Raw genomic sequence first — 25,530 nt, forward strand, 5'->3', positions numbered from 1 at the left:
GTTAGAATTTTGTACATTTCAATCTGGTCCCTTCTGAACTCTAGTGAATGCAGGCACAGTCTAACTGATCCCTCCTGCGACAAATGCTGTCATCCCTGATATCAACTGAGTAAACCTCCACTGCACTCCCTTAACAAAAGCCTTGTAAAAATTCAAATACACCACATGTGCAGGTTCTCTTTATCTGTTCTAGTTGCATCCTCAAAACTGATAGATTTGTTAAACATGGTTTGTCTTTCATAAGTCCATGCTGAACCTGTCCAATCCCATTAATGTTTTCCAAATGTGTTTTGTCTTTTACCATTTTCCCATTTACTGATTTTTTTTTTTTTAATTGGCTGACTGGTCTATAATTCTGTTAAGTTGTAGTGATAAATTTGCCAACCTATGATCTGTAAAGAAGAATGTTGGAAAATGACCAATGCTTCTAAAATTTCCAGTTCTCCAAGATGTAGATTATCAGGAACTGGTTACTTGTCAGCCTTTAACCCGATTAATTTTCCCAGCAGCATTTTCTTACTAATACGGATTTCCTTCATTTCATCCCTCTTTAGATGCATGATTCCCTAATATTTCTCTGAAGTTATTTGTGCCCTCCTTTTTGTGAAGACCGAACCAATGAATGTGTTCAATCCCTCTGACATTTCATTGTTCCCCATTAATTTCCCTGGTTGCTGATTGTAAGGGACCTACATTCTGTTTACTAATGTCTTTCTCTTCACACATTTTATAGAATCTTTTATGATCAGTTTCTATGTTCCCTGCAGTTATAATCTTGTATGCTATTTTTCCCATTTTGATCAAACTTTGCTCTTTCTTTAAATGCTGGATTCTAAAATGTTTCCAGTCATCAAGCATGCTGCTTTCACTGGCAATTTTGTTTCTTCCTTAGGATCAATACTATCCCTAATTTTCTTTTGTATGCTATGATTGTGCCACCTTTGAGACAGTTAGGAAAGAAGAATTGTTATAATTTATGCACACATTATTTATGTATGAACCATTTGCTTATTCACTGTCAACACCTTTAGTAAGGTATCCAAGTCTACCCTTACCAACTTGTGTCTCATACCCTTATTCCCGTTATTTAGATTCAGTGTGTTAGTTTTGAGTTTGCCTCCTTCGCATTCCTTATTTAACGAAGAATTCTGTCATGGTCGCTCTTTCTCTCTTTTCTCCCCCCCCCCCCCCCCCCCCCAAGGGACCCTGCACAGAAAGACTTAATTAATACATTGTCGTCATATGTTCCATGCCTATGGTGGTCTACTATCTGGTTCCTCAACCTTTTTAAAAATCCATCTCTCATTCTCTTCAGAAAATCCTCTTTGCCAATACCATTGATCACTTGGTTCTTTTGATTCCAATGCCTAAAATGTGGATGATCTTGGGCAGCAGTCATTCCAGTAGTGACCTCTATGCAACACCTCTCCACTTTTTATACAACACAGAATAACTACCCTTTTACTCACACTCTTGGCTTCTCTTGAAGCCAGAAAGCAACCTGTTCAACTGCTCTCCTTATTTTGTGTTCTTTGACTTTATTCATTGGTCCACTGCAGAGCATCCTATCCAAAGTCTGTGCAAAATATTTATAAATTCATTGTTTTAAAGTTAAGCAAATAACTATATTTAATAAATTATTGCTAATGATTTACCATCAAATGTTTTGTGATGGCTGCAGAAAGGATTCTCCTTTTTCCAATTCAAGTTGACTATACATACTTCGAAGTTCCTTTTGGTTCATAATTTCTAATATTGCATGTTATGGTGACAATATAGGAAAAGAGATCTATGAAGTATTTTTCCTAATCAAATATTAGAAAATAAGAATTGAAGTCCAAGTATTATATTATTAATATTCTAGATATAAACCTGTGCATTTCAAATACAAACTTATCAATGCAATTATTAGAATTAAAGTGACAGCCTTGGTGTGAACAATTTAATTATGCAAAACTTGAACGTTGATTTGCACATGTTGCAATTGTTGCACTTGGATAAGTTATAGAATGTGCATTAATATCTAAAGAACTTGCTATACAAATCAAGTCTTCTGTAATTCTTGTTATTGTATACAGTGTTTTGCTGTGAGTACTTCAGAATTTTAAGATTCTAATACACTTGTATTCAATATTGATGAAATGTAGTCCCACCTTGGGTGGGGAAAGCAAGGTTCTTCAGTGCGCTTATTAGTTTTTAATCCAAAAATCCATTTATTGCAAAATTTCATGCTGTAGGCAAACTGATTTGTTGTGTACACTCCAAGTCTATTTTTTGGGTGAAAGAAAATGTTGTGCTAATGACTAGTAAGGCAAAGCGGAGAGAAATTCTGCTGTGTACTTCACTCGTGTGCTGTCTAGTTTTGACATATTTACTGTGTCCCCATTTTTCCCTTCGTAGAATCCCTATAGTGTGGAAGCAGGTTATTTGGCCCATCAGGTCCACAGCATATCCTCCAAAAAGCATTGCACACAGACCCTTACCCTGTGATTCCCATACCTAATTGACCTAGCTTTCACATCCCTAGATACTATCAACAATTTTTAGGAGAAAGTGAGGTCTGCAGATGCTGGAGATCAGAGATGGAAATGTGTTGCTGGAAAAGCGCAGCAGGTCAGGCAGCATCTAGGGAACAGGAGAATCGACGTTTCGGGCATTAGCCCTTCTTCAGGAATGAGGAACGTTGGTCCAGCAGGCTAAGATAAAAGATAGGGAGGAGGGGCTTGGGGGAGGGGCGTCGGAAATGTGATAGGTGGAAAGAGGTCAAGGTGAGGGTGATAGGTCACCTTGACCCCCCACCTTTTCCTCCGCTACATCGATGACTGTATCAGCGCCGCCTCGTGCTCCCACGAGGAAGTTGAACAGTTCATCCACTTCACCAACACCTTCCACCCCGACCTCAAATTCACCTGGACAGTCTCAGATTCCTCCCTCCCCTTCCTCGACCTTTCTATTTCTATCTCAGGCGACCGAATCAACACGGACATCTACTACAAACCAACCGACTCCCACAGCTACCTGGACTACACCTCCTCCCATCCTGCCCCCTGTAAAAACGCCATCCCATTCTCCCAATTCCTTCGACTCCGCCGCATCTGCTCCCAGGAGGACCTGTTCCAAAAACGCACATCCCAGATGGCTTCCTTCTTCAAGGACCGCAATTTCCCCCCCGACGTGGTCGACGATGCCCTCCACCGCATCTCTTCCACTTCCCGATCCTCCGCCCTTGAACCCCGCCCCTCCAACCGCCACCAGGACAGAACCCCACTGGTCCTCACCTACCACCCCACTAACCTCCATGTACAGCGCATCATCCGCCGCCATTTCCGCCACCTCCAAACAGACCCCACCACCAAGGATATATTTCCCTCCCCTCCCCTATCAGCATTCCGTAAAGACCACTCCCTCCGTGACTCCCTCGTCAGATCCACACCCCCCACCAACCCAACCTCCACTCCCGGCACCTTCCCCTGCAACCGCAGGAGGTGCAAGACTTGCGCCCACACCTTCCCCCCTCACCTCCCTCTAAGGCCCCAAAGGAAACTTCCATATCCGCCACAGATTCACCTGTACCTCCACACATATCATCTATTGCATCCTTTGCACCCGATGTGGCCTCCTCTATATTGGGGAGACGGGCCACCTACTTGCGGAGCGTTTCAGGGAACACCTCTGGGACACCCGGACCAACCAACCCAACCACCCTGTAGCTCAACATTTCAATTCCCCCTCCCACTCCACTAAGGATATGCAGGTCTTTGGACTCCTCCATCGTCAGACCACAGCGAAACGACGGTTGGAGGAAGAACGCCTCATCTTCCCGCTAGGAACCCTCCAACCACAAGGGATGAACTCGGATTTCACCAGTTTCCTCATTTCCCCTCCCCCCAGCCTGTCTCAGTCAAATCCATCAAATTCAGCCTTCCTAACCTGCAATCTTCTTCCCGACCTCTCCGCCCCCACCCCAGTCTGACCTATCACCCTCACCTTGACCTCTTTCCAACTATCAACAATTTAGCCTGGCCAATCCACCTAACTTGCACATCTTTGGATTGTGGCATGAAACCCATGCAGACACTGAGAATATGCAAATTCTACAAAGCCACCCGAGGCTGGAATTGAACCTGGGTCCCTGATGCAGTGTGGCAGTAGCACTAATCACTGAGCCATTGTGCCACCCCATAGTGAAAAGTGAACCCCACATTGCTTGTACAAGTCATTCAGCTGTAATGCGCAAGTTGCGTTCCTCTGCAACCCTGCACTATATAATATCGCACTATAGAAAATTGCACTCTGCACAATCGCTATGGAAAATCGTTATACCCATACAGTAGAAAGTTAGCATTATCCAGGCAGCATCCACAATTCATCAGTCGCATTATAACTAATTTGTGTTAATGAAACATGTTATACCAGAACTACCTGTAGTTTCAACCCATGTCCTCCTGTTTAAGGAAATTTTGTCAATTGACTTTTTGCGTATTGCTCACTCTATTGACAATCTCTAAGATGAAGTTTAGAATTATTTCCACTGTGCTGACGTTTTTCTTTTTGACTCCTTATTGTGATACTTGATATTAGGAATTTGCTGTGTAATTCTTCTCCGTAGTTTCCGGTGTTAGAACTCTGCTCTGTCATTAGGCAATGTACAAGGTCAACACTCATGATATAGTTTAACCTTTGTTGACTTGTATTCTGATGTTTTGACTGTATTTCATTCTTGACCTTGAATGCAGTTATGCAGTAGTTAAAAATATTGAACCTAGAAAATTACCAATTTCACCCTTAAACGCACTTATCATTGAGAGCCAGCTTTTTTTTTATTTATGCTATTCTACTTGATTTCACCTGCAATTTTTTTCTCGATTTAATAATATTAATGTGCTGCTTGTTCCTCCCCCTGTTGTTCTCTACGTAGCACACTGGGCCCTTTTTTGGCCGACTGAAGTCCATGCAGATTAGTTCAATGCTACTGAGCTTCATTGAGCTCCAGGATCTTGGCTGACACTTTTTTCTGTGCGCAGCATGCCTTTATTCAGAGATGGAGTTTGTTGAAGCTGCCGTGTTGAGCAGCAGTAACACATCCATCCCTTTCTTTGTTATGTAAGTATGGTTATAAATGGCTATGTGCATTTTAATTCTGTAACATTGATCTTTTTTGGCTCCAGATTTTTGGTCTTTTAAATGTAGCATTTGCTTTTGAGTGTAAATTTGAAGAAATTTTAATAAATAAATTCTGTAACATCTTAAAAATTTTTACAAGGCAACTTGCTGTGTCGCATGGCTTTGAAACATTTTAAGCTATTGTCTAAGATTGGTAATGACTAGTTATTCATGCATTGGCAAATGAATGCTATTTACATAGGTTATGTAACTGTTGAATCTTTGTTCTGATGTCTGTTTTCACAGACACATGGTTAGCTTTTGTAGCTGTCAAGCAAAAATTTGTTTCCCGGACGCCGGAACTAGTTACAGAACTGAGTACTGCCGAGCTCGTCTAATCCAATTCTGGAAATCAGTGTCACAATCTGTGTCCTCTGCACAGTGTTGGTATTGCTGCGCATGCATGCTCTGAGGCAATATTGCTCCCATGCATCTGCTGCCCTTCTCCTTAAAGTTGGTCATAGGTTTAGAAGATGGTGAAAGTGTTGTCTTGACACACTGTATTGAACCTAGTAGATGATATGTACTGCTCCCGGGGAGTGAATGTTGAAGTGGTGGCTGGGGTGTCAATTGAGTATTGCTTTGTCCTGATGTCAAGCTGCTTGTGTGTATTTGGTGCCGCACTCATTCAGGTATGTGAGGAGTATTCTATCACACTCCTGACTTGCACTTCTGTGGACAGGCATGGAAGATTAAGGTGATGTTATTTCCCACAGAATTCCTAGCGGCTGAACCACTTATCGAGTCTTAGAGATGTACACCACAGAAACAGACCATTTGGTCCAACTCGTCCATGCCAATCAGATATCGTAAATTAACCTAGTCCCATTTACCAGCACGTGGCCCGTGTCCCTCTAAACCCTTCACATTCATGTACCCATCCAGATGCCTTTTTAAATGTTGTAATTGCCCCAGCTTTCACCACTTTGTCTGGCAGATCATTCCGTACACGCACCACCCTCTGCGTGGAAAAAGTTGTCCCTTTGGTGCCTTTTAAATCTCTACCCCCTCACCCAAAATATACGTTCTCTGGTTCTTGACTCCCCCCACTCCAGTGAAAAGACCTTGTCTCTTCACCCTATGCATGCCCTTCATGATTTTATAAATCTCTATAAGGTAAGTCTCAGCCTCCAAAGCTCCAGGGAAAACAGCCCCAGCCTATTCAGCCTCTCCCTGTAGCTCACACTATCCAACCATGGTAGCATCCTTAAATCTTTTGTGAACCTTTTCACACTTCAGATCATCCTTTCAATAGGAGAGAGACTAGAATTGCATGCAATAGTCCGAAAGTGACCTAACCAATGTCCTGAACAGCCGCAGTGCGATCTTCCAACTCCTATGTTCAATGTATTAATAAAAGAGCATACCAAATGCTGCCTTCACTATCCTAATCTACTTGCAACTCCATCTTCAAGGAACTATGAACTTTGTGGTCAGTTTTTAAATGGCTAGTTAAGTTGTTTCAGGTCAGTCGTAACCCCCCAGGGTAATGCAAGCATGCCCCTGCTTTTGAGAGAAAGGGAGAGAGATGGTAGAATAACTTTGCCCCTTTCTCCTTACCTTGCAATTGTCCACAACAAGATGGATTTTAAATCCTTTTAAGTATTGGGATTTTTGGCACTAAGTGCAATACAGTCTTTCTTGGAAATTTTTAAATCTGAAGAAAATAACTTGTTTACACTCAACATGCTGAAATCTAAATGCAGCATCATGCGCTACTTCATGCACACAAACTGATAATGCAAGGAAGAAGAGATTCTAGAGAAAATGTACATTTGAGTGAAAAGCAGAAATAGCCAGTCGCATTCAGGTTGAAGTCCTTTTAAAAAGGCACAAATTGGATGCCTGTAAGAGTTTTCTTTTTCTTTATGTAATTATAATGTTAGATTATTAGATTACTTAGTGTGGAAACAGGCCCTTTGGCCCAACAAGTCCACACTGACCCTCCGAAGAGCAACCCACCCATACCCCTACAACCTAACACAATGGGAAATCTAGCGTGGCCAATTCACCTAATTTGCACATTTTTTGGACTGTGGGAGGAAACCAGAGGAAACCCACACAGACACGGAGAATGTGCAAACTCCATGCAGACTGTTGCCTGAGGTGGGAATTGAACCCGGGTCTCTAGCACTGAGGCAGCAGTGCTAACTGCTGTGCCACCGTGCTGCCCAGAAGCAGGCCAGTCATCCCATCATTCCTTCACAGTTCTATTACCTAGTACCAGTCTCCTGTCTTTATTTCCCTATATGCCTGCACACCATTTTTATTAAAATATTCCAATGCCCTATTATATGCCTCAGTTCAAACATGTTTCCAGGCAGTACAATCTATCCCATGATTACTCAGTGTGAGTTTTTTTTTTGCTACACATAACCCTTGCTATGTATGTTACTTTAAACCCATGCCCAAATTTGTTTTCCCTTTGCACAAGCAGGAGCCGATTCTTCCTGTCTACTCTGTCCAGTATGTCATTGTTTTGAAAGCCTCTTCAAGCTACCCTCATAAATGAAGTTTCTCATTCCTGGAAGCGTTTTTGTAAGTCTTTTCTGTAAGCTCCAGTGCATTCATAATTGCTGTTGCTTATTATAGGCAATGCCCATAATTAAGCTGAGGTCTAACAGGTGTCTTATACATGTTCAACATTGCCTCCTTGCTCCTGTACACTCTGTCCCTATTTATAAAGCTGAAAACACTGCTCTATCAAATGCTGTCTTCACCTGTCCTCCCACCTTGAAAGGTGTGTGGGTGTGCACACACCCAGGTCCCTCTGCTGCTGCACCTCTTCAAATTGTATGCCCTATTTTGTGTTGTCTTTCAATATTCTCCTCACCAAAGTGCATCACTTCACTACTATTTCTCTACAGTGGACCTGATCTCCCCATTTCACAATTTGTCATTATCCTTTTGGACTTTCACATTATCATCCTATCACTTTGCAATTCTTCAGAGTTTAATTACTGTGAAATTGTCCCCTGCACATCCTGATGAATATCCAGAAAAGTAAGGGTCACATTATTGACCCCCCTGGATGAATTTCACTCTAGCCTAAAAACTATCACATGACCATGAACTTATAGCTGAGTTTTGGGAGAGGTGAATCTTTGCAAGTGATTCACACTAGCTGGGTATTTGGTTGTTTGACACAAGTTTTGTTGGAGGAGTGATCTGACTGTTAAATTCCAGATTCTTGTCCTTGGATTGATCAGATTTATTATCTGAAGCCTGTTTCAGTTGTGACTCAGGAGTTATAAGGAGAGACTGGATAGGCTGGGACTTTTCCCCTGGACTGTAGGAGGGTGAGGGATGACCATTGAGGTTTATAAAATCATGAGAGGCATAGATGAGATGAATATCCAAGGTCTCTTTCTCAAACCCAGATGCTATTCCAGCATCTGCAGTCCTCACTTTTTTGCCTAGTTGAATTTGACCTTCCTGCAAATCTTGCAAGGATGCCTACCTTGAAGTCCTCCTCCTCTCTCGACAAGAATCTGTCAGACCCTCCTCTCCCCCTCCCCCTTACTGCAACGCCCAGGTCCTCTCCTCTGCCCTGAAGCTCTTCAACCATCAGCAAAAAGTCATCGCATTTCCCAATGCTATTAAGCTTCTTGCAGCTGAAGAAATTGTCCCTCTTTATCAAACCTTTTAATTTTGACGTGACTGGTTCTCTCTTTCTTTGCTGTAAATCATGAAGTCATGTTGAACTGAACCTGTCAGAGTCATAGAGATGTACAGCATGGAGACAGACCCTTCGATCCAACTCGTCCATACCGACTAGATATCCCAACCCAATCTAGTCCCACCTGCCAGCACTTGGCCCATATCCTCCAAACCCTTCCTATTCATATACCCATTCAAATGTGTCTCAAATGTTGCAATTGTACCAGCCTCCACCACTTCCTCTGGCAGCTCATTCCATACATGTACCACCCTCTGCGTGAAAATGTTGCCCCTTAGGTCTCTCTTATATCTTTCCCCTATCACCCTAAACCTATGCTCTCTAGTTCTGGACTCGCCCACCCCATGGAAAAGACTTTGTCCATTTATCCTATCCATGCCCCTCGTGATTTTTTAAACCTCGAAGGTCACCCCTCAACCTCTGCCGCTCCAGGGAAAACAGCCCCAGCCTGTTCAGCCTCTCCCTATAGCTCAAATTCTCCAACCCTGGCAACATCCTTGTAAATCTTTTTTCTGAACCCTTTCAAACTTCACAACATCTTTTCCGATAGGGAAGAGACCAGAATTGCATGCAATATTCCAACAGTGGCCTAACCAATGTCCTGTACAGATGCAACATGACCTCCCAACTCCTGTACTTGATACTCTGACCAATAAAGGAAAGTGTACCAAATGCTACCTTCACTATCCTATCTACCTGTGACTCCACTTTCAAGAAGCTATGAACCTGCACTCCAAGGTCTCTTTGTTCAGCAACACTCTCTAGAACCTTACCATTAAGTGTATAAAGTCCTGCTAAGGCTTCAAATATTTTCTGCAGACTTCTAACCAAACGCCTGGTCTGGAAGTTGTACAAACTAAACTTTAACGTTGTCGTAACTGCTTCCCCTGAAAACTTGTTTGCAATGACGTCTCTGTGTGTCTCTGTGTGTCTCTGTGTGTCTCTGTGTGTCTCTGTGTGTCTCTGTGTGTCTCTGTGTGTCTCTGTGTGTCTCTGTGTGTCTCTGTGTGTCTCTGTGTGTCTCTGTGTGTCTCTGTGTGTCTCTGTGTCCAGATTTAATATCCACTTACCACCATAGCTAACATCCATCTTGCCCTTCGAAACAAAGTCTCCCTCTTCATTTCACATAAGTGTAACCCTGTATTCTTGGAAACCTTCTAGGAAATCTCTTGTGCCCCCAGCTGATGGTACTACGAGAGAAGTCCGATCCCAGAATTGAACCTGGCTTTAAAAATCATGTTGTTTTAGTGAGTAATCACTAAATTCTAATTACAAAAGGCTGCATGTTTTCTTTAACAAATGTTTATTGTGCAAATATAAGTAAGCTACTTGAATTTAAAGTGCAGTATAGAAAGGTCTTAAATAATATTTCTAACCTACTTTTTCACATCACCAATTTTTACAATTCCAATCTAGAGAAATTACTCTGTAATATTCATTAATGGCACATGGACATTGGCTGGCCAGCATTTCTTGCCCATCCCTAGTTGTCCTTTAGAAGGTGGTGGTGAGCTGCTGCTTTTAACTACCAGAGTCCATGTGCTGGAGGTTGACCCACTGCCATTAGGGAGGGAATTCCAGGATCTTGACCCAGCAACAGTGACGAAATGGCAATATATTTCCCAGTCAAAATGGTGAGGTGGCGTGGAGGGGTATCTTGTAGGTTCTGGTGTTCTCGTGTATCTACTGCCTTTGTCCTTCTCGATGGAAGTAGTTGTGGGTTTTGATGTTTGAATTTCTGCAGTGCATTTTGTAGAGAACACACGCTGCTGCTGCTGCTGCATCAATGATGAAGGGAGTGAATGCTTGTGGGTGTGGTGCTAATTAAGTGGCCTGTTTTTGACCTGGATGGTGTCAAGCTTCTGAAGTGTTTTGTTGGAGTTGCAACCGAGGAGTTTGACTTGTGCCCTGTAAAAGATGAACAGGCTTTGGGGAGTCAGGAAGTGAGTTACGTGCTGCAGGATTCCTAGCATCTGATGTGCTCTTGTAGCCTGTTTATATAGTGAGTCTCGTTGAGCTTCTGGTCAATGGCAACCCCAAAGATCTTGATTAGTAGGGGATTCATTGATGGTAACACCATTGAATGTGAAGGGGCGATGGTTTGTTTTTCTTTTATTGGACATAGTAATTGCTTGGTATTTGTAGCACGAATATTACTTGCCATCTGTCAGGTCTGCACATTGTCCAGACTTTGTTTCATTTGAGCATGGACTGCTTCAGTATCTGAGGAGTCACGAATGTTGCTGAACGTTGTGCAATAATTGGCAAATATCCTCACTTTTGACTTATGGAGGGAAGGTCATTGAAGCATCCGAAGATGATTCGGATAGGACCCTGCTGTGTCTGCTCTTGATGTGGTCTCTCCATTTTGGGAGAGCGAACATCCCAGAGAGAACATCTCTGGGACGAACACACAACAAACTGCCCTGGCCGATCATTTCAAATCCCCCTCCTGCTCTGCCAAGGACATGTAAGTCCTGGGCCATCTCCACCACCAAATCCTAATGTCAAGTTCTTTTTTCTGAGATTCTTACACACTTGATGCAACTGCAACATGCCAACTTCTGTGAACAACCAAAATTTTATTAAGCACAGTACCATATAAGCTTTGGAGAAACCCTGGATACTCTTCGCCAAGGTTGCGAAGCATGTCCAGAGAATCTCTCCCTGAATAAAGGAAACAGTCCTTCCATTATACAAAATGTTTTACATCACAGTAATGCTCACAAGGCAACCCCCAGCCACTCCCTCACGGTCTCACACCACCCAAGACGCAATGCAGTGACCACATCATCTCCAGAAACAATGTAATGCGAATCACTTCTTAATGGCCAAATCTGTTGCTAATTATTTTCTTTTGTAACAATAGGGTGCAGTCAGAATTGCAATTGCAATATTCCAACTGACTTCTGAATAGGTGATGTGAATGGCAAGGAATGACCATGTAAATTACATTCTATCTGTAGGTCAGAGGCATCCCATCCTAGTCTGAGGACATCCAATTTCCTGCAGGTCAGCAGAAAAAGTTATAAACTCTTAAATATCACACTAGCCACCCAACGTCTGGAGGCAGAAGGCCTCATCTTCCACCTTGGGACCCTCTAACCACACGGGGCATCAATGTTGATTTTCACCAGTTTCCTTATCTCCCCTCTTCCCCCACCTCATCCCAGATCCAACCCTCCAACTTGGCACCACCCTCTTGAACTGTCCTACCTGTCCATCTTCGTTCCCACCTATCCATTCCGCCCTCCACCTATCATCATCACCACACCCCTTTCTCACTTTCTCACCCCCCACCTCCAACCCCATCTGCATCTACCTATCACCTTCCCAGCTATCTTCCACCAGCCGTAACCCCCTTATATTTATCTCTCAACCCACACATTCCTAGTGAAGGGCATCTGCCTGAAACTTTGATTCTCCTGCTCCTCAGATGCTGCCTGACCTGTGCTTTTTTTCTAGCAACACACTGTAGGACACTATACGAAAGACATCCTGGAACGGAGATGACTGACTTCCAACAATGGCAACAACTTCCTATCTGTCACTGTCTCTAACCAGTGGAGAGTTTGTCCCAGATTCCCATTTATTCAAGTTTTGCTAGGGATCCTTGATGCCACGCTTAGTTGAATGCAGTTTTGATGTCAGGGGTTGTCATTAACCTCACCTCTGGAATTCACCTCTTTTGTCCAAGTTTGAACCAAGGCGGTAATGAAATCTGGAGCTGAATGGCCCTGGCAGAACCAAAACTGGGCATTGGTGAACTGGTGCTGCTTGATAGCACTGTTGATGACACCTTCCATTACTAATCGAAAGTAGACTGAGATGGTAATTAACTGAATTGGATTTTGTCTTGCTTTTTTGTACAGGACATAACTGGGCAATTTTCCACATTGGATGGATGCCAGTGTTGAAACTGTACTGGAGGAGCTTGGCTAAGGGGGTGGCAATTTCTGGCACTCAAGGCTTCATTACCGTTGCCAGAATGTTGTTGGGCCCTGTAGCCTTTGCACTATCCAGTGTCCTCAGCTATTTCTTGGTAATATGTAAAGTGAATCAAATTAGCTGATGGAATCTAATGGTGGGGACCACTGGAGGAGGCCAAGATGGATCATCCACTGAGCACTTCTGACTGAAGGTTGCAGTGAATCCTTCAACCTTTTCTTTTGCACTGAGTTGAGCCCTTCCTCATTGAGGATGGGTATATTTGTGGAGCTGCCACCTCCAGCGAGTTGTTTAACTTTTCATCGCCATTCATAACTGGATGTGGCAGGATTGCTGAGCTGAATTCTGATATGTTGGTTGTGGGATTGCTTAGCTCTGTCAACTAATGCTTATGCTGTTTGGCATTAAGTAGTCTTGGTAGCTTTAAGATTGGCACCTCATTTTTAGTTATGTCTGGTCTAGCTCCTGGCATGCCCTCCTGCACTCTCCATTGAACCAGGGTCGATTCCCTGGGTTGAGTGGGGGATATGCTGGGCCATGAGGTTGCAAATTGTACCGGTGTACAATTCTGGTGTTGGCCCATAAAACCATGTGGATGCCCAGTCTTGTGTTGCTCGATCTATTTGAAATTTGTCCCATTTTAGTACGTTGATTAGTGTCACACAACATGGAGAGTATTCTTCATGTGAATGAGGGACTTAGGCTCCACAGGGACTGTGTTGTGATCACTCTTACAAGTACTATCTTAGTCGGGTGCATCTGCAGCCAGCAAATTGGTAAGGATCCGGTCAAGAATGTTTTTCTCTTGTCTGTTTCCCTCACCACCTACCGTAGTCCCAGTCTAGGAGCTATATCTCTTCAGGTTCCTACCAGCTTGATCAGTAGGGTTGCTGCCTCAGTAGGGAACTGAGGGAGGATGGTATGTAGAAACCAGCACGAGAAACGCCTGAAGCCATGAGATTTCATGGGGTCCAGAATCAATGTTGAGGGTATGTTTATGGAATGAGCTGCCAAAGGAAGTGGAGGCTGGTACAATTGCAACATTTAAGAGGCATTTGGATGGGTATATGAACAGGAAGGGTTTGGAGGGATATGGGCGGGGTGCTGGCAGGTGGGACTACATTGGGTTGGGATGAATGAGTTGGACCGAAGGGTCTGTTTCCATGCTGTACACCTCTGACTCCCAGGCTAACTCCCTCCCCATTGTATATGTCCTGTCCTACTGGCACAATGATGGTATAGGAGACATTGTCAGGTATGCTTCTGTGGGAATGATTGTCAAGCTATTGAGACCCCTTTTCCAAATCTTTGCAGTGTTAATGGTCTCTGTCGTTATCTTTTCTGGTGCCTAGGTTGCTGTCGGGTCATCTGTACGGTTTTTCTACTTTTGTTGAGACTTCTTAACAAATGATACAACAGTCAGTTGCTCGGCCATTTCAGAGGGTGGTTGAGAATCCATCACATTGCAGTGCTCTGGAGACATTTGTAAACCGGATCAAGTGAGAATGGCAGATTCCCTTCCCTGAAGAATGAGTGAGCCAAATGGGTTTTTCCAACAAGCGACAATGGTTTCATGGTCATCCAGTAGATTCTTTAATTCCAGATACTTTTTTATTGAATTCAGTTTCTACTATCTGTTATGTTCGGATTGGAACCTGGGTCTCCAGAACATTAGCCAAGTTACTAGGTTAATAGTCTAGCAATGGTACTACTACACCATGACTACCCTTTTTTATGTATATCTCAAATCTTAAATTAACTTTTTTTTTGTCTGTGAACCACCGTGCTGTCTTTATATAAATACTCAAAACTGACAGCTTTAGCTTTTTCATAGTCAGAGTTATACAGCACAGAAACAGACCCTTTGGTCTAATTCATCCGTGCTGACCAGATTTCCTAAATTAATGCATCCCATATGGTCCATCTCCCTCTTAAACCCTTCCCATTCATATCCATCCAAATGCCTTTTAAATGTGGTTGTGGTTATTGTCATGGTCACAGCCTCCTCTGGCAGCTTGTTACATACATGTACCACCATCTGTGTGGAAAGGTTGCCCCTTAGGTCCCTTTTATATACAGTCAGAGGTGCACAGCATGGTCAGGCAACTTGTTGGTCCAACTTGTCCATGCCAACCAGATATCCTAACCTAATCTAGACCCATTTGCCAGCACTTAGCTCATATCTCTCTCAACCCTTCCTATTCATATACCCATCCAGATGCCTTTTAAATGCTGCGATTTAACCAGCAGCCTCCACTTCCTCTGGCAGCTCATTTCATACACACTCATCCCTCTGTGTGGAAAGATTTGCCCCTGAAGTCTCTTATATCTTTCCTGTCTCACACTAAACCTATGCCCTCTCGTTCTGGACTCCCACACCTCAGGGAAAAGACTTTGTCTATTTATCCTATCCATGTCCCTCATAATTTTATAAACTTCTGTAAGGTTCCCCCTCAGCCTCCACTCCAGGGAAAACAGCCCCAGCGTATTCAACCTCTCCCTATAGCTCAAATCCTCCAACCCTGGCAACATCCTTGTAAGTCTTTTCTGAACCCTTTCAAGTTTCACAATATCCTTCCAATAGGAAGGAGACCAGAGTTGCACGCAATATTCCAACAGTAGCCTAACCAACGTCCTGTACAGCCGCAACATGACCTCCCAACTCCTGTACTCAATACTCGGACCAATATTCATACCAACTGCTGCCTTCACTATCCTATCTACCTGCATCTCTACTTTCGATGAACTATGAACCTGCACTCCAAGGTCTTTATTCAGCAAACTTCCCAGGACCTTACAATTAAAAGATAGGGAGGAGGGGCTTGGGGGAGGGGCGTCGGAAATGTGATAGGTGGAAAGAGGTCAAGGTGAGGGTGATAGGTCACCTTGACCCCCCACCTTTTCCTCAGCTACATCGATGACTGTATCAGTGCCGCCTCGTGCTCCCACGAGGAAGTTGAACAGTTCATCCACTTCACCAACACCTTCCACCCCGACCTCAAATTCACCTGGACAGTCTCAGATTCCTCCCTCCCCTTCCTCGACCTTTCTATTTCTATCTCAGGCGACCGAATCAACACGGACATCTACTACAAACCGACCGACTCCCACAGCTACCTGGACTACACCTCCTCCCATCCTGCCCCTGTAAAAACGCCATCCCATTCTCTCAATTCCTTCGACTCCGCCGCATCAGCTCCCAGGAGGACCAGTTCCAAAAACGCACATCCCAGATGGCTTCCTTCTTCAAGGACCGCAATTTCCCCCCTGACGTGGTCGACGATGCCCTCCACCGCATCTCTTCCACTTCCCGATCCTCCGCCCTTGAACCCCGCCCCTCCAACCGCCACCAGGACAGAACCCCACTGGTCCTCACCTACCACCCCACTAACCTCCATGTACAGCGCATCATCCGCTGCCATTTCCGCCACCTCCAAACAGACCCCACCACCAAGGATATATTTCCCTCCCCTCCCCTATCAGCATTCCGTAAAGACCACTCCCTCCGTGACTCCCTCGTCAGATCCACACCCCCCACCAACCCAACCTCCACTCCCGGCACCTTCCCCTGCAACCGCAGGAGGTGCAAGACTTGCGCCCACACCTCCCCCCTCACCTCCCTCTAAGGCCCCAAAGGAAACTTCCATATCCGCCACAGATTCACCTGTACCTCCACACATTGCATCCTTTGCACCCGATGTGGCCTCCTCTATATTGGGGAGACGGGCCGCCTACTTGCCTCCCTTACAATTATGTGTATAAGCCCTACTCTGATTTGCTTTTCCAAAATGCAGCATCTCTCATTATCTAAATTAAACACCATCTGCCACTCCTCAGCCCATTGGCCCATTCGATCAAGATCTATGCCTTGTAATTTTGGACTCCCCTGCCCTGAGAAAAAAGACCTTGTCTATTTACCATCTTCTTCCCGTCAGAATTTCTAACCTCTAAGGTCACCCCCTCAACCTCCGATACTCCAAGTTAAATAGCCCCAGTCTATTCAGCCGCTCCTAATAGCTCAAACCCTCCACCCCTGCAACATATCTGTAAATCTTCTTTGCATGCTTTCAAGTCAGGTGAATTGGCCATGCTAAATTGCCCGTAGTGTTAGGTAAGTGGTAAATGTAGGGGTATGGGTGGGTTACGCTTCGGCGGGTCGGTGTGGACTTGTTGGGCCGAAGGGCCTGTTTCCACACTGTAATCTAATCTAATCTAATCAATCTTTCCAAAGCCGGGAGACCAAAATTGAATACAGTATCCCAAAAGTGCCGAACCAATGACCTGTAGAGCTACAACATGACCTCCCAGCTCCTATGCTCAGTGCACTGACCAATAAAGGCAAGTGTACCACACGCTGCCTTTCTATCCCGTCTACCTGTGACTCCACGTTCCAGGAACTATGAGCTGGCGTCAAGAGGTGTTTGTTTGGTCTTCAGCTTCTAATAATCTGCACATTCTTAACCAAATGCTTGTAGCTTGGAACCTGACCTGGACTCCAGATCTCCACCATGTAGTTGACTCAGTGCCCTCTGGGTATTTAAGGATGGGCAATTAATGTTGGCCGAGCCAGTGATGGATGGGTTAGTGATGCTGGAAGAGCACTGCTGTTCAGGCAGCATCCAAGGAGCAGTAAAATCGACGTTTCGGGCAAAAGCCCTTCATCAGGAATAAAGGCAGAGAGCCTGAAGCGTGGAGAGAGAAGCTCGGAGGGTGGGGGTGGGGAGAAAGTAGCATAGAGTACAATAGGTGAGTGGGGGGAGGGGATGAAAGTGATAGGTCGGGAAGGAGGGTGGAGTGGATAGGTGGAAAAGAAGATAGGCAGGTAGGATAAATCATGGGGACAGTGCTGAGCTGGAAGTTTGGAACTAGGGTGAGGTGGGGGAAGGGGAAATGAGGAAACTGTTGAAGTCCACATTGATGCCCTGGGGTTGAAGTGTTCCGAGGCGGAAGATGAGGCGTTCTTCCTCCAGGCGTCTGGTGGTGAGGGAGCGGCGGTGAAGGAGGCCCAGGACCTCCATGTCCTCGGCAGAGTGGGAGGGAGAAATTGTTAACGGTGAGGACCAGTTCGGCCAAACGATTGAGTGTGTCAGTGAAAGGGTACTGTTGGGGACATTGGGAGAGGAAAAAATGGAGGGCATGGAGGCCCTGGTCATGGCGGATGTAGGTGTAGAGGGATTAGATATCCATAGTGAAGATGAGGCGTTGGGGGCCGGGGAAACGGAAGTCTTGGAGGAGGTGGAGGGCGTGGATGTGTCTCAAACGTATGTGGGGAGTTCCTGGACTGGGGGGGGTGGGGGGGAAGGGAATAGAGCAGTGTCGAGGTAGGTAGAAAGGAGTTCAGTGGGGCAGGAGCATGCTGAGACAATGGGTCGGCCAGGGTGGTCAGGCTTGTGGATCTTGGGAAGGAGTTAGAACCATGCAGTGCGGGCTTCCCGGACTATGAGGTTAGAAGCTGTGGGTGGGAGATCTCCTGAGGTGATGAGGTTCTGTGTGGTCTGGGAGATGATGGTTTGGTGATGGGAGGTGGGGTCATGGTCAAGGGGGCGGTAGGAAGAGGTGTCCTCGAGTTGGCGTTTGGCTTCAGTGGCGTAGAGGTCAGTGCGCCAGACTACCACTGCGCCCCCTTTATCTGCTGGCTTGATGGTGTGGTCGGGTTTGGAGCAGAGGGAGTGGAGATCTGCGCGTTGAGGGTGAGGTGTTGGAGTGGAGGAGGGGGGTAGATAGGTTGAGGCGGTTAATGTCCCGGCGGCAGTTGGAAATGAAGAGATTGAGGGGAGGTAATAGGCCAGTGCGGGGTGCCAGGTGGATGCAGTTGGAGGTGGGCGAAGGGGTCCTCGGAAGGTGGGCGGGATTCTTGATTGTGAAAGTAAGCTCTGAGGCGGAGGCGGTGGAAGAAGTGTTCGACGTCACGGCGTGTATTAAATTCATTGATGCGTGGACGGAGGGGGATGAAGGTGAGTCCTTTGAGGACTGATCGTTTGCCCTCAGTGAGGGGGAGTTCTGGAGGCATGGTGAAAACTCGGCAGGGCTGTGAGCTGGGATCTGGTATGGGTGTGGAGCTGGGAGTGGGGGCGGAACCGGTAACTGGAGTGGGTGTGATGGTGGGGGGAATGGGGGTGAGTCATGAGCAGGGCTGGTGTTCCCCTCAGGGTTCTGGGGGCCGGGAATGGGGACAGTGGGATCTGTGGGGGGCGTGTCAGCAGAATGCAGGTGTGGTGTTGGTGGGGGTGGAAGTGGTGGCAGACACGGCAGTAGGGGTGGCAGACGTTGCTGAGCGTGTGACATCATTGATGCTGTGAGGGGTGGAAGTGATGTCACGTGTGATGCATGAGGAATTGAGGGGTGGAAGTGGTTGTGGGAGTGGCCATGATGGGGGTGGAAGTGACCTGATCAATTAGCATGGGGGTGGCAGCTGTACCAGCCGCATGGCCAATGGTGTCCGAGCAGTTCCAGAGGCTGGGGAAATCTTCTGGAATGTTTGAGGAGCGCTGGTTATGGAGGTGGGTAGATAAAAGTTTGTTGTACTTAGTTTTTGATGTTTGAGATGGAGTTGAAATACTGTTTGTTGAGATTATGAATTCTACTGAGGATGTAGTACAGAGTGGGTCCTTTGCAATTCTGAGAGAATGTGGCCCTCAGCTGAGGCAGGGCTGACTGTAGAGAGGTTAGGTGCCAGCGCATTGCTGCAAGCGTGGAGCGGAGGATCTTGAAGGAGAACCGTTGCTGGTGTTTTTGAATCTGTAGTCTGTACTGTTTGTCCTGTTCGGGTCCGAACTCTACTGGTTTAAAGGTGGTCCGGAGTCCGCGTGGGATGAGTTGGTTATGGAGGCAGGCACTGAGGAAGCAAATGTGGCTGTGGTTGCGAGTTTCTTTCAGGACATGGTTGAAGAGCTTCAGGGCAGAGGAAATGACCTGGGAGTTGCAGTGGGAGAGGGACTCCCTGAGATTCTTGTGGAGAGAGGAGGAAAACCTCTTCAAGGCAGGCATCCTTGCAAGAGGATTCGCAGGAGGGTTAAAATCAACGAGGTAAAAACAATGACTGCAGATGCTGGAAACCAGATTCTGGATTAGTGGTGCTGGGCTCCGCCAACTCGGACACCTCTTCCTACCGCCCCCTCGACCATGACCCCACCCCCCATCACCAAACCATCATCTCCCAGACCATACAGAACCTCATCAACTTAGGAGATCTCCCACCCACAGCTTCCAACCTCATAGTCTGGGAACCTCGCACTGCCCGGTTCTACTTCCTTCCCAAGATCCACAAGCATGACCACCCTGGCCGACCCATTGTCTCAGCATGCTCCTGCCCCACTGAACTCCTTTCTACCTACCTCGACACTGTTCTATCCCCCCCCCCCCCCCCCAGTCCAGGAACTCCCCACATACGTTCGAGACACCACCCACGCCTTCCACCTCCTCCAAGACTTCCGTTTCCCCGGCCCCCAACGCCTCATCTTCACCATGGATATCCAATCCTTCTACACCTCCATCCGCCATGACCAGGGCCTCCAAGCCCTCCGTTTTTTCCTCTCTCTACGTCCCCAACAGTACCCTTCCACCGACACACTCATTCGTTTGGCCGAACTGGTCCTCACCGTTAACAATTTCTCCTTCGAATCCTCCCACTTCCTCCAGACCAAAGGGGTAGACATGGGCACACATGGGCCCCTGCTATGCTGGTCTCTTTGGCTACGTAGAACAGTCAATCTTCCGTAATTACACCAGCACCACTCCCCACCTCTTCCTCCACTACATTGATGACTGCATTGGCGCCACCTCGTGCTCCCGTGAGGAGGTTGAGCAATTATCAACTTCACCAACACATTCCACCCTGACCTTAAATTTACCTGGACCATCTCTGACACCTCCCTCCCCTTCCTGGACCTTTCCAAATCCTGCATGACGACCGACTTGACACTGACATTTTTTTACAAACCCACCGACTCCCACAGCTACCTGGATTACACCTGTTCCCACCCTACCTCTTGCAAAAATGCCATCCCGTATTCCCAATTCCTCCGCTGTATCTGCTCCCAGGAGGACCTGTTCCACCACAGAACACACCAGACTGCCTCCTTCTTTAGAGACCGCAATTTCCCTTCACACGTGGTTAAAGATGCCCTCCAACGCATCTCGTCCACATCCCGCACCTCCACCCTCAGATCCCACCCCTCCAACCGTAACAAGGACAGAACGCCCCTGGTGCTCACCTTCCACCTACCAACCTTCGCATAAACCAAATCATCCGCCGACATTTCCGCCACCTCGAAAGACCCCACCACTAGGGATATATTTCCCTCCCTACCCCTTTCCGCCTTCCGCAAAGACCGTTCCCTCCGTGACTACCTGGTCAGGTCCACGCCCTCCTACAACCCACTCTCCCATCCTGACACCTTCCCCTGCCACTGCAGGAATTGTAAAACCTGCGCTCACACCACATCACTCACCTCCATCCCAGGCCCTAAAGGAGCCTTCCATATCCTTCAAAGGTTTACCTACACATCCACTAATATCATTTATTGTATCAACCACACCGTCCTGTGGCCCAACATTTCAACTCCCCCTCCCACTCTGGCGAGGACATGGAGGCCCTGGGCCTCCTTCACCGCCGCTCCCTCACCACCAGACGCCTGGTGGAAGAACGCCTCATCTTCTGCCTCGGAACACTTCAATCCCAGGGCATCAATGTGGACTTCAACAGTTTCCTCATTTTCCCCTTCCCTCCCCACCTCACTAGTTCCAAACTTCCAGCTCAGCACTGTCCCCATGACTTATCCTACCTGCCTATCTTCTTTTCCACCTATCCACTCCACCCTCCTTCCCGACCTATCACCTTCATCCCCTCCCCCACTCACCTATTGTACTCTATGCTACTTTTTCCCCACCCCCACCCTCCTCTAGCTTATCTCTCCACCCTTCAGGCTCTCTGCCTTTATTCCTGATGAAGGGCTTTTTCCCGAAACGCGATTTTACTGCTCGCATGATGCCTGAACAGCAGTGCTCTTCCAGCACCACTAATCCAGAATCTGGTTTCCAGCATCTGCAGTCATTGTTTTTACCTAGCCAGTGATGCCCTCCTCCTGTGAATGAATTTGATTCTGCACAGACTAAAACTGTGCTCAAGGAACCTATTCCCTGAACAACTCTGGAAAGTGCATTTTTATTAGAGGACTAAATTTATTTCTGACCCAGTCAGGTTGCCTTAAAAACTTAATCTCTGGTTTTCTGAAATTAAATTGAAATGAAAACAAGGCACCCATGTTTACTTTACCTGTTCACTCCACAGTATAATTATTTTGTCGCATTAATACTCGAGGTTTGCAATCATTTGCTCTTGGACGCTGGATCAGGTCACTGTTCTGGAAGGTCTCTGACGTTTTTTGTAAAAAAGAAATCACTTCAGAATTGTAGCCACTACACTCATACCAGTATTTTAAAATCTGATCTCCAAAATGATATCTATGCACCCTTTCTTTTTATGCTTTTCCTCCATCAGCCTTCACATGCCAGTATTGGGTATGGTACACCAGCTGGGGCTAAATTCACATTTTATATCACCTTAGCGTGACCTCTTGAAAACATATTTGCTTTGTTAATTCCTTTTCTCAAACTGCCCTTTTTTTGTACTGAAATACAAGATATATTTCTCTTGTCTTGTACCACTTGCAATATATCATTGCCTTGTTTTCTTTTTCACTCATGAACATGCTACTGCTCTTTTCTGCATTAAATATCAGCAATGTGTATGCTCATTCCACTAAACTTTACCTCTAACTTTATCATTATCCTCCTTGTTATGTTACTTCAGAATTAGTCAAATGTGATTTTTGAAATTGTACCCCTCAGTTGAAACCATTAATGTACCAAACTGAAGTTGGTTAAGTACTTGAAAGGAAGGAGCAGGAGATTGGGACTAACTGATTGCATTTTGAATGGGCTGTGCAGATTAGGGTGGACTAAATTTGCATATTATTCTGCTGTACCATTTTGTGGTTCTGCCTCCTTTGCTCCTGGCCCAGACATATGATCACCACATGGCTTCATATCTGAGTTCTTTCTAGCCCTTTTTATTCACCACATTTGCTCAAAGGAGCCCATTACTTGCAGCCTCAACAGCTCTGTCCCAGTTGTTGATCTCCATTTCCACTCCTGCCTTACCCACTGTTCTGAGTGATTTTAATATCAATACATTTTCCAGAACTAACTCCCACCTAAGTGTCTGTAATTTAAATTGGTTCAGGATTGTTTGTATATCTCAATGCACAAGCTATTTCTAACATAGTTGCATCTCTTCTGTTTGATAGAAAGAAACTGTGACATTAATCCCAAAATCTAAACATTTAGAGTATTTCAAAAGCTGGCCTTCAGAATGGACTGGTGGAAATTTTTCAGAAAATGCTTTTTGTTACCATGACAAACATGCATTTGTTGGACATGCGAATGTACATGTTGTAAAATTTTGGGAGTATAATTAAGTGAAATTTTTCTTTTTCTGCTTGCAGCTCAACTGAAAAGTCCTTCCACTGGAGACCAACAGGTATTAATTAGCAATGCATGATTTGTAGTCCTGTGTCTCATATATAATAAATAATTTTTCATACAAAATATCAGTAATTTTGGTATTTGTCACATAGCTCAAAAAATTATAATGATGAATGTGTCTAGTTTCAACTACAGGTAGTTGGATTTACTCCAAGGGCTGACCCAAGTCATTAAAAGTCACTGGGTATGCAGAGCAGTTAACAATCAGGCACACGGGTATTATAGGCTTCATTAATAAGGGCATAGGGTACAAGAGCAGGGGAACTTATAGCTGAAATTAAATACAACACTGGTTAGATCTCAGCTAGAATAATGTGTACAATCTTGGGCACCACACTTTAGGAAGATGTGAATGCGTTAGAGATTGCAAGAGTTTTGAGAATTATTCTGGAATGAAAACCTAGATTTTCCCTCCAGTTCGGGAACACTTCAGTGGACAGGGACATTCACTCTCAGATCTTCAGGTGACTGTCCTCCAAGGCGGACTTTGGGATACACAACAATGCAGAGTGACTGAGCAGAGACTGATTGGCAAGTTCTATACACACGAAGATGGCCTTAACCAGGACTTGAGTTCATGTCACTGTACAGGTGACCCATTACACTGTATAGGCAAAAGTGAGGACTGCAGATGCTGGAGATCAGAGTTGAGCATGTGGTGCTGGAAAAGCACAGCAGGTCAGGCAGCATCTGAGGAACCGGAGAATTGACGTTTCAGGCATAAGTCATCAGGAATGAGGCTGGGAACTCTGGGGTGGAGAGATAAATGGGAGGGGGTGGGGCTGGGGGAAGGTAGCTGAGAGTGCATTGGTTGGATAGAGATTGAGGTAATGGTGATAGGTCAGAGAGGAAGGTGAAGTGGCTAGCTGGGAAGGAAGATGGACAGGTCATGAGGGTGGTGCTGAGTTGGAAGGTTGGGACTGGGATAAGCTGGGGGGGGGGGAGGGGAAATGAAACTGGTGAAATCCACATTGCCATGGAGTTGGAGGATCCCAAGGCGGAAGATGGTGTTCTTCCTCCAGGCTTTGGGTGGTAAAGGAGTGGCAATGGAAGAGACCCAGGACCCGCGGAGTGGGAGGGGGAGTTGAAATGTTCGGCCACTGTACAGTGGGGTTGGTTGGTGCAGGTGTCCCAGAGATGTTCTCTGAAGCGCTCTCCCCAGTGTAGAGGAGACCACATTGGGAGCAACAGGGCAAATGACACATGGAAGTGCAGGTGAAACTTTGGATTTTGGAGGCTCCTTTGGGTCCTTGGACAGAGGTGAGCGGGGAGGTGTGGGTGCAGATTTCGCAATTCATGTGGTTGCAGGGGATGGTGCGAAAGGAGAGGGTGAGTTGTTGGGCAGCGTGGACCTGATGAGGTAATCAGAGGGAATGGTCTTTACGGAAAGCAGGTTGGGGTGAGGAGGGAAATGTATCTCTGGTAGGGTCCGTTTGTCAGTGGCAGAAATGACAGAGGATGATGTGATGTATGTGGAGGTTGGTGGAGTGGAAGGTGAGGACCGGGGGGTTCTGTCCTTGTTGTGGCTGTAGGTGTGGGATTTGAGGGCAGAGGTGCGGGAAGTGGATGAGATGTGCTGGAGGGTGTCACCAGTCACCTGGGAGGGGAAGTTGCAGTCTTTTAAGAAGGAGGCTATCTTGTATGTGTTGTGCAACTGGGCCTCCTGGGAGCAGATATGGTGGAGGCTGAGGAATTGGGGATAAGGGATAGCGTTTTGCAGGAGATAGGGTGGGGAGGAGGTGTAATCCAGGTAGCTGTGGGAGTTGGTCGGTTTATAGAAAATGTTGGTGTTGAGTCGGTCACTGTTGATGGAGAGGTCTGGGAGGGAGGTATCAGAGATGGTCCAGGTGAATTTAAGGTCGGGGTGCAATGTGTTGAAGTTGATGAACTGTTCACCCTCCTTGTGGGAGCACGAGGTGGCGCCAATGCAGTCGTCAGTGTAGTGGAAGAAAAAGTGGGAAGTGGTGCCAGTGTAACTGCGGAAGATAGACTGTTCCACGTCGCTGACAAAGAGACCGGCATAGCTGGGACCCATGTGGGTGCCCAAGGCTACCCCTTTTGTCTGGAGGAAGTGGGTTAATTCGAAGGAGAAATTGTTGGGGGTGAGGACCAATTCAGCCAAATAAGTGTCAGTGGAAGGGTACTGGTGGGTACGTTGGGAGAGGAAGAAAGTGAGGGCTTGGAGGCCCTGATCA

General features: G+C 46.1%; 1 protein-coding gene across 6 annotated transcripts in view; it reads left to right on the forward strand.

Annotated features, from left to right (window-relative positions):
- pkp4 (plakophilin 4) overlaps positions 1 to 25,530 on the forward strand; it is a 276,311-nt gene that overhangs the window by 91,384 nt on the left and 159,397 nt on the right. For 5 of the 6 annotated variants that reach the window (XM_087989074.1, XM_043693802.2, XM_043693805.2 and 2 more), the window contains exon 4: positions 23,296 to 23,330. The exons of the other annotated variant lie outside the window; for it this stretch is intronic. In XM_087989074.1, the coding sequence (XP_087845200.1) occupies positions 23,296 to 23,330 (35 nt within the window). The remainder of the gene's footprint in view (positions 1 to 23,295; positions 23,331 to 25,530) is intronic. 6 annotated transcript variants of the gene reach the window in all.

This window comes from Chiloscyllium plagiosum, unplaced genomic scaffold (genome assembly GCF_037043375.1).
Source record: "Chiloscyllium plagiosum isolate Xiang-an unplaced genomic scaffold, Cpla_swu_hap1 HiC_scaffold_7, whole genome shotgun sequence".
Lineage (NCBI taxonomy): Eukaryota > Metazoa > Chordata > Chondrichthyes > Orectolobiformes > Hemiscylliidae > Chiloscyllium > Chiloscyllium plagiosum.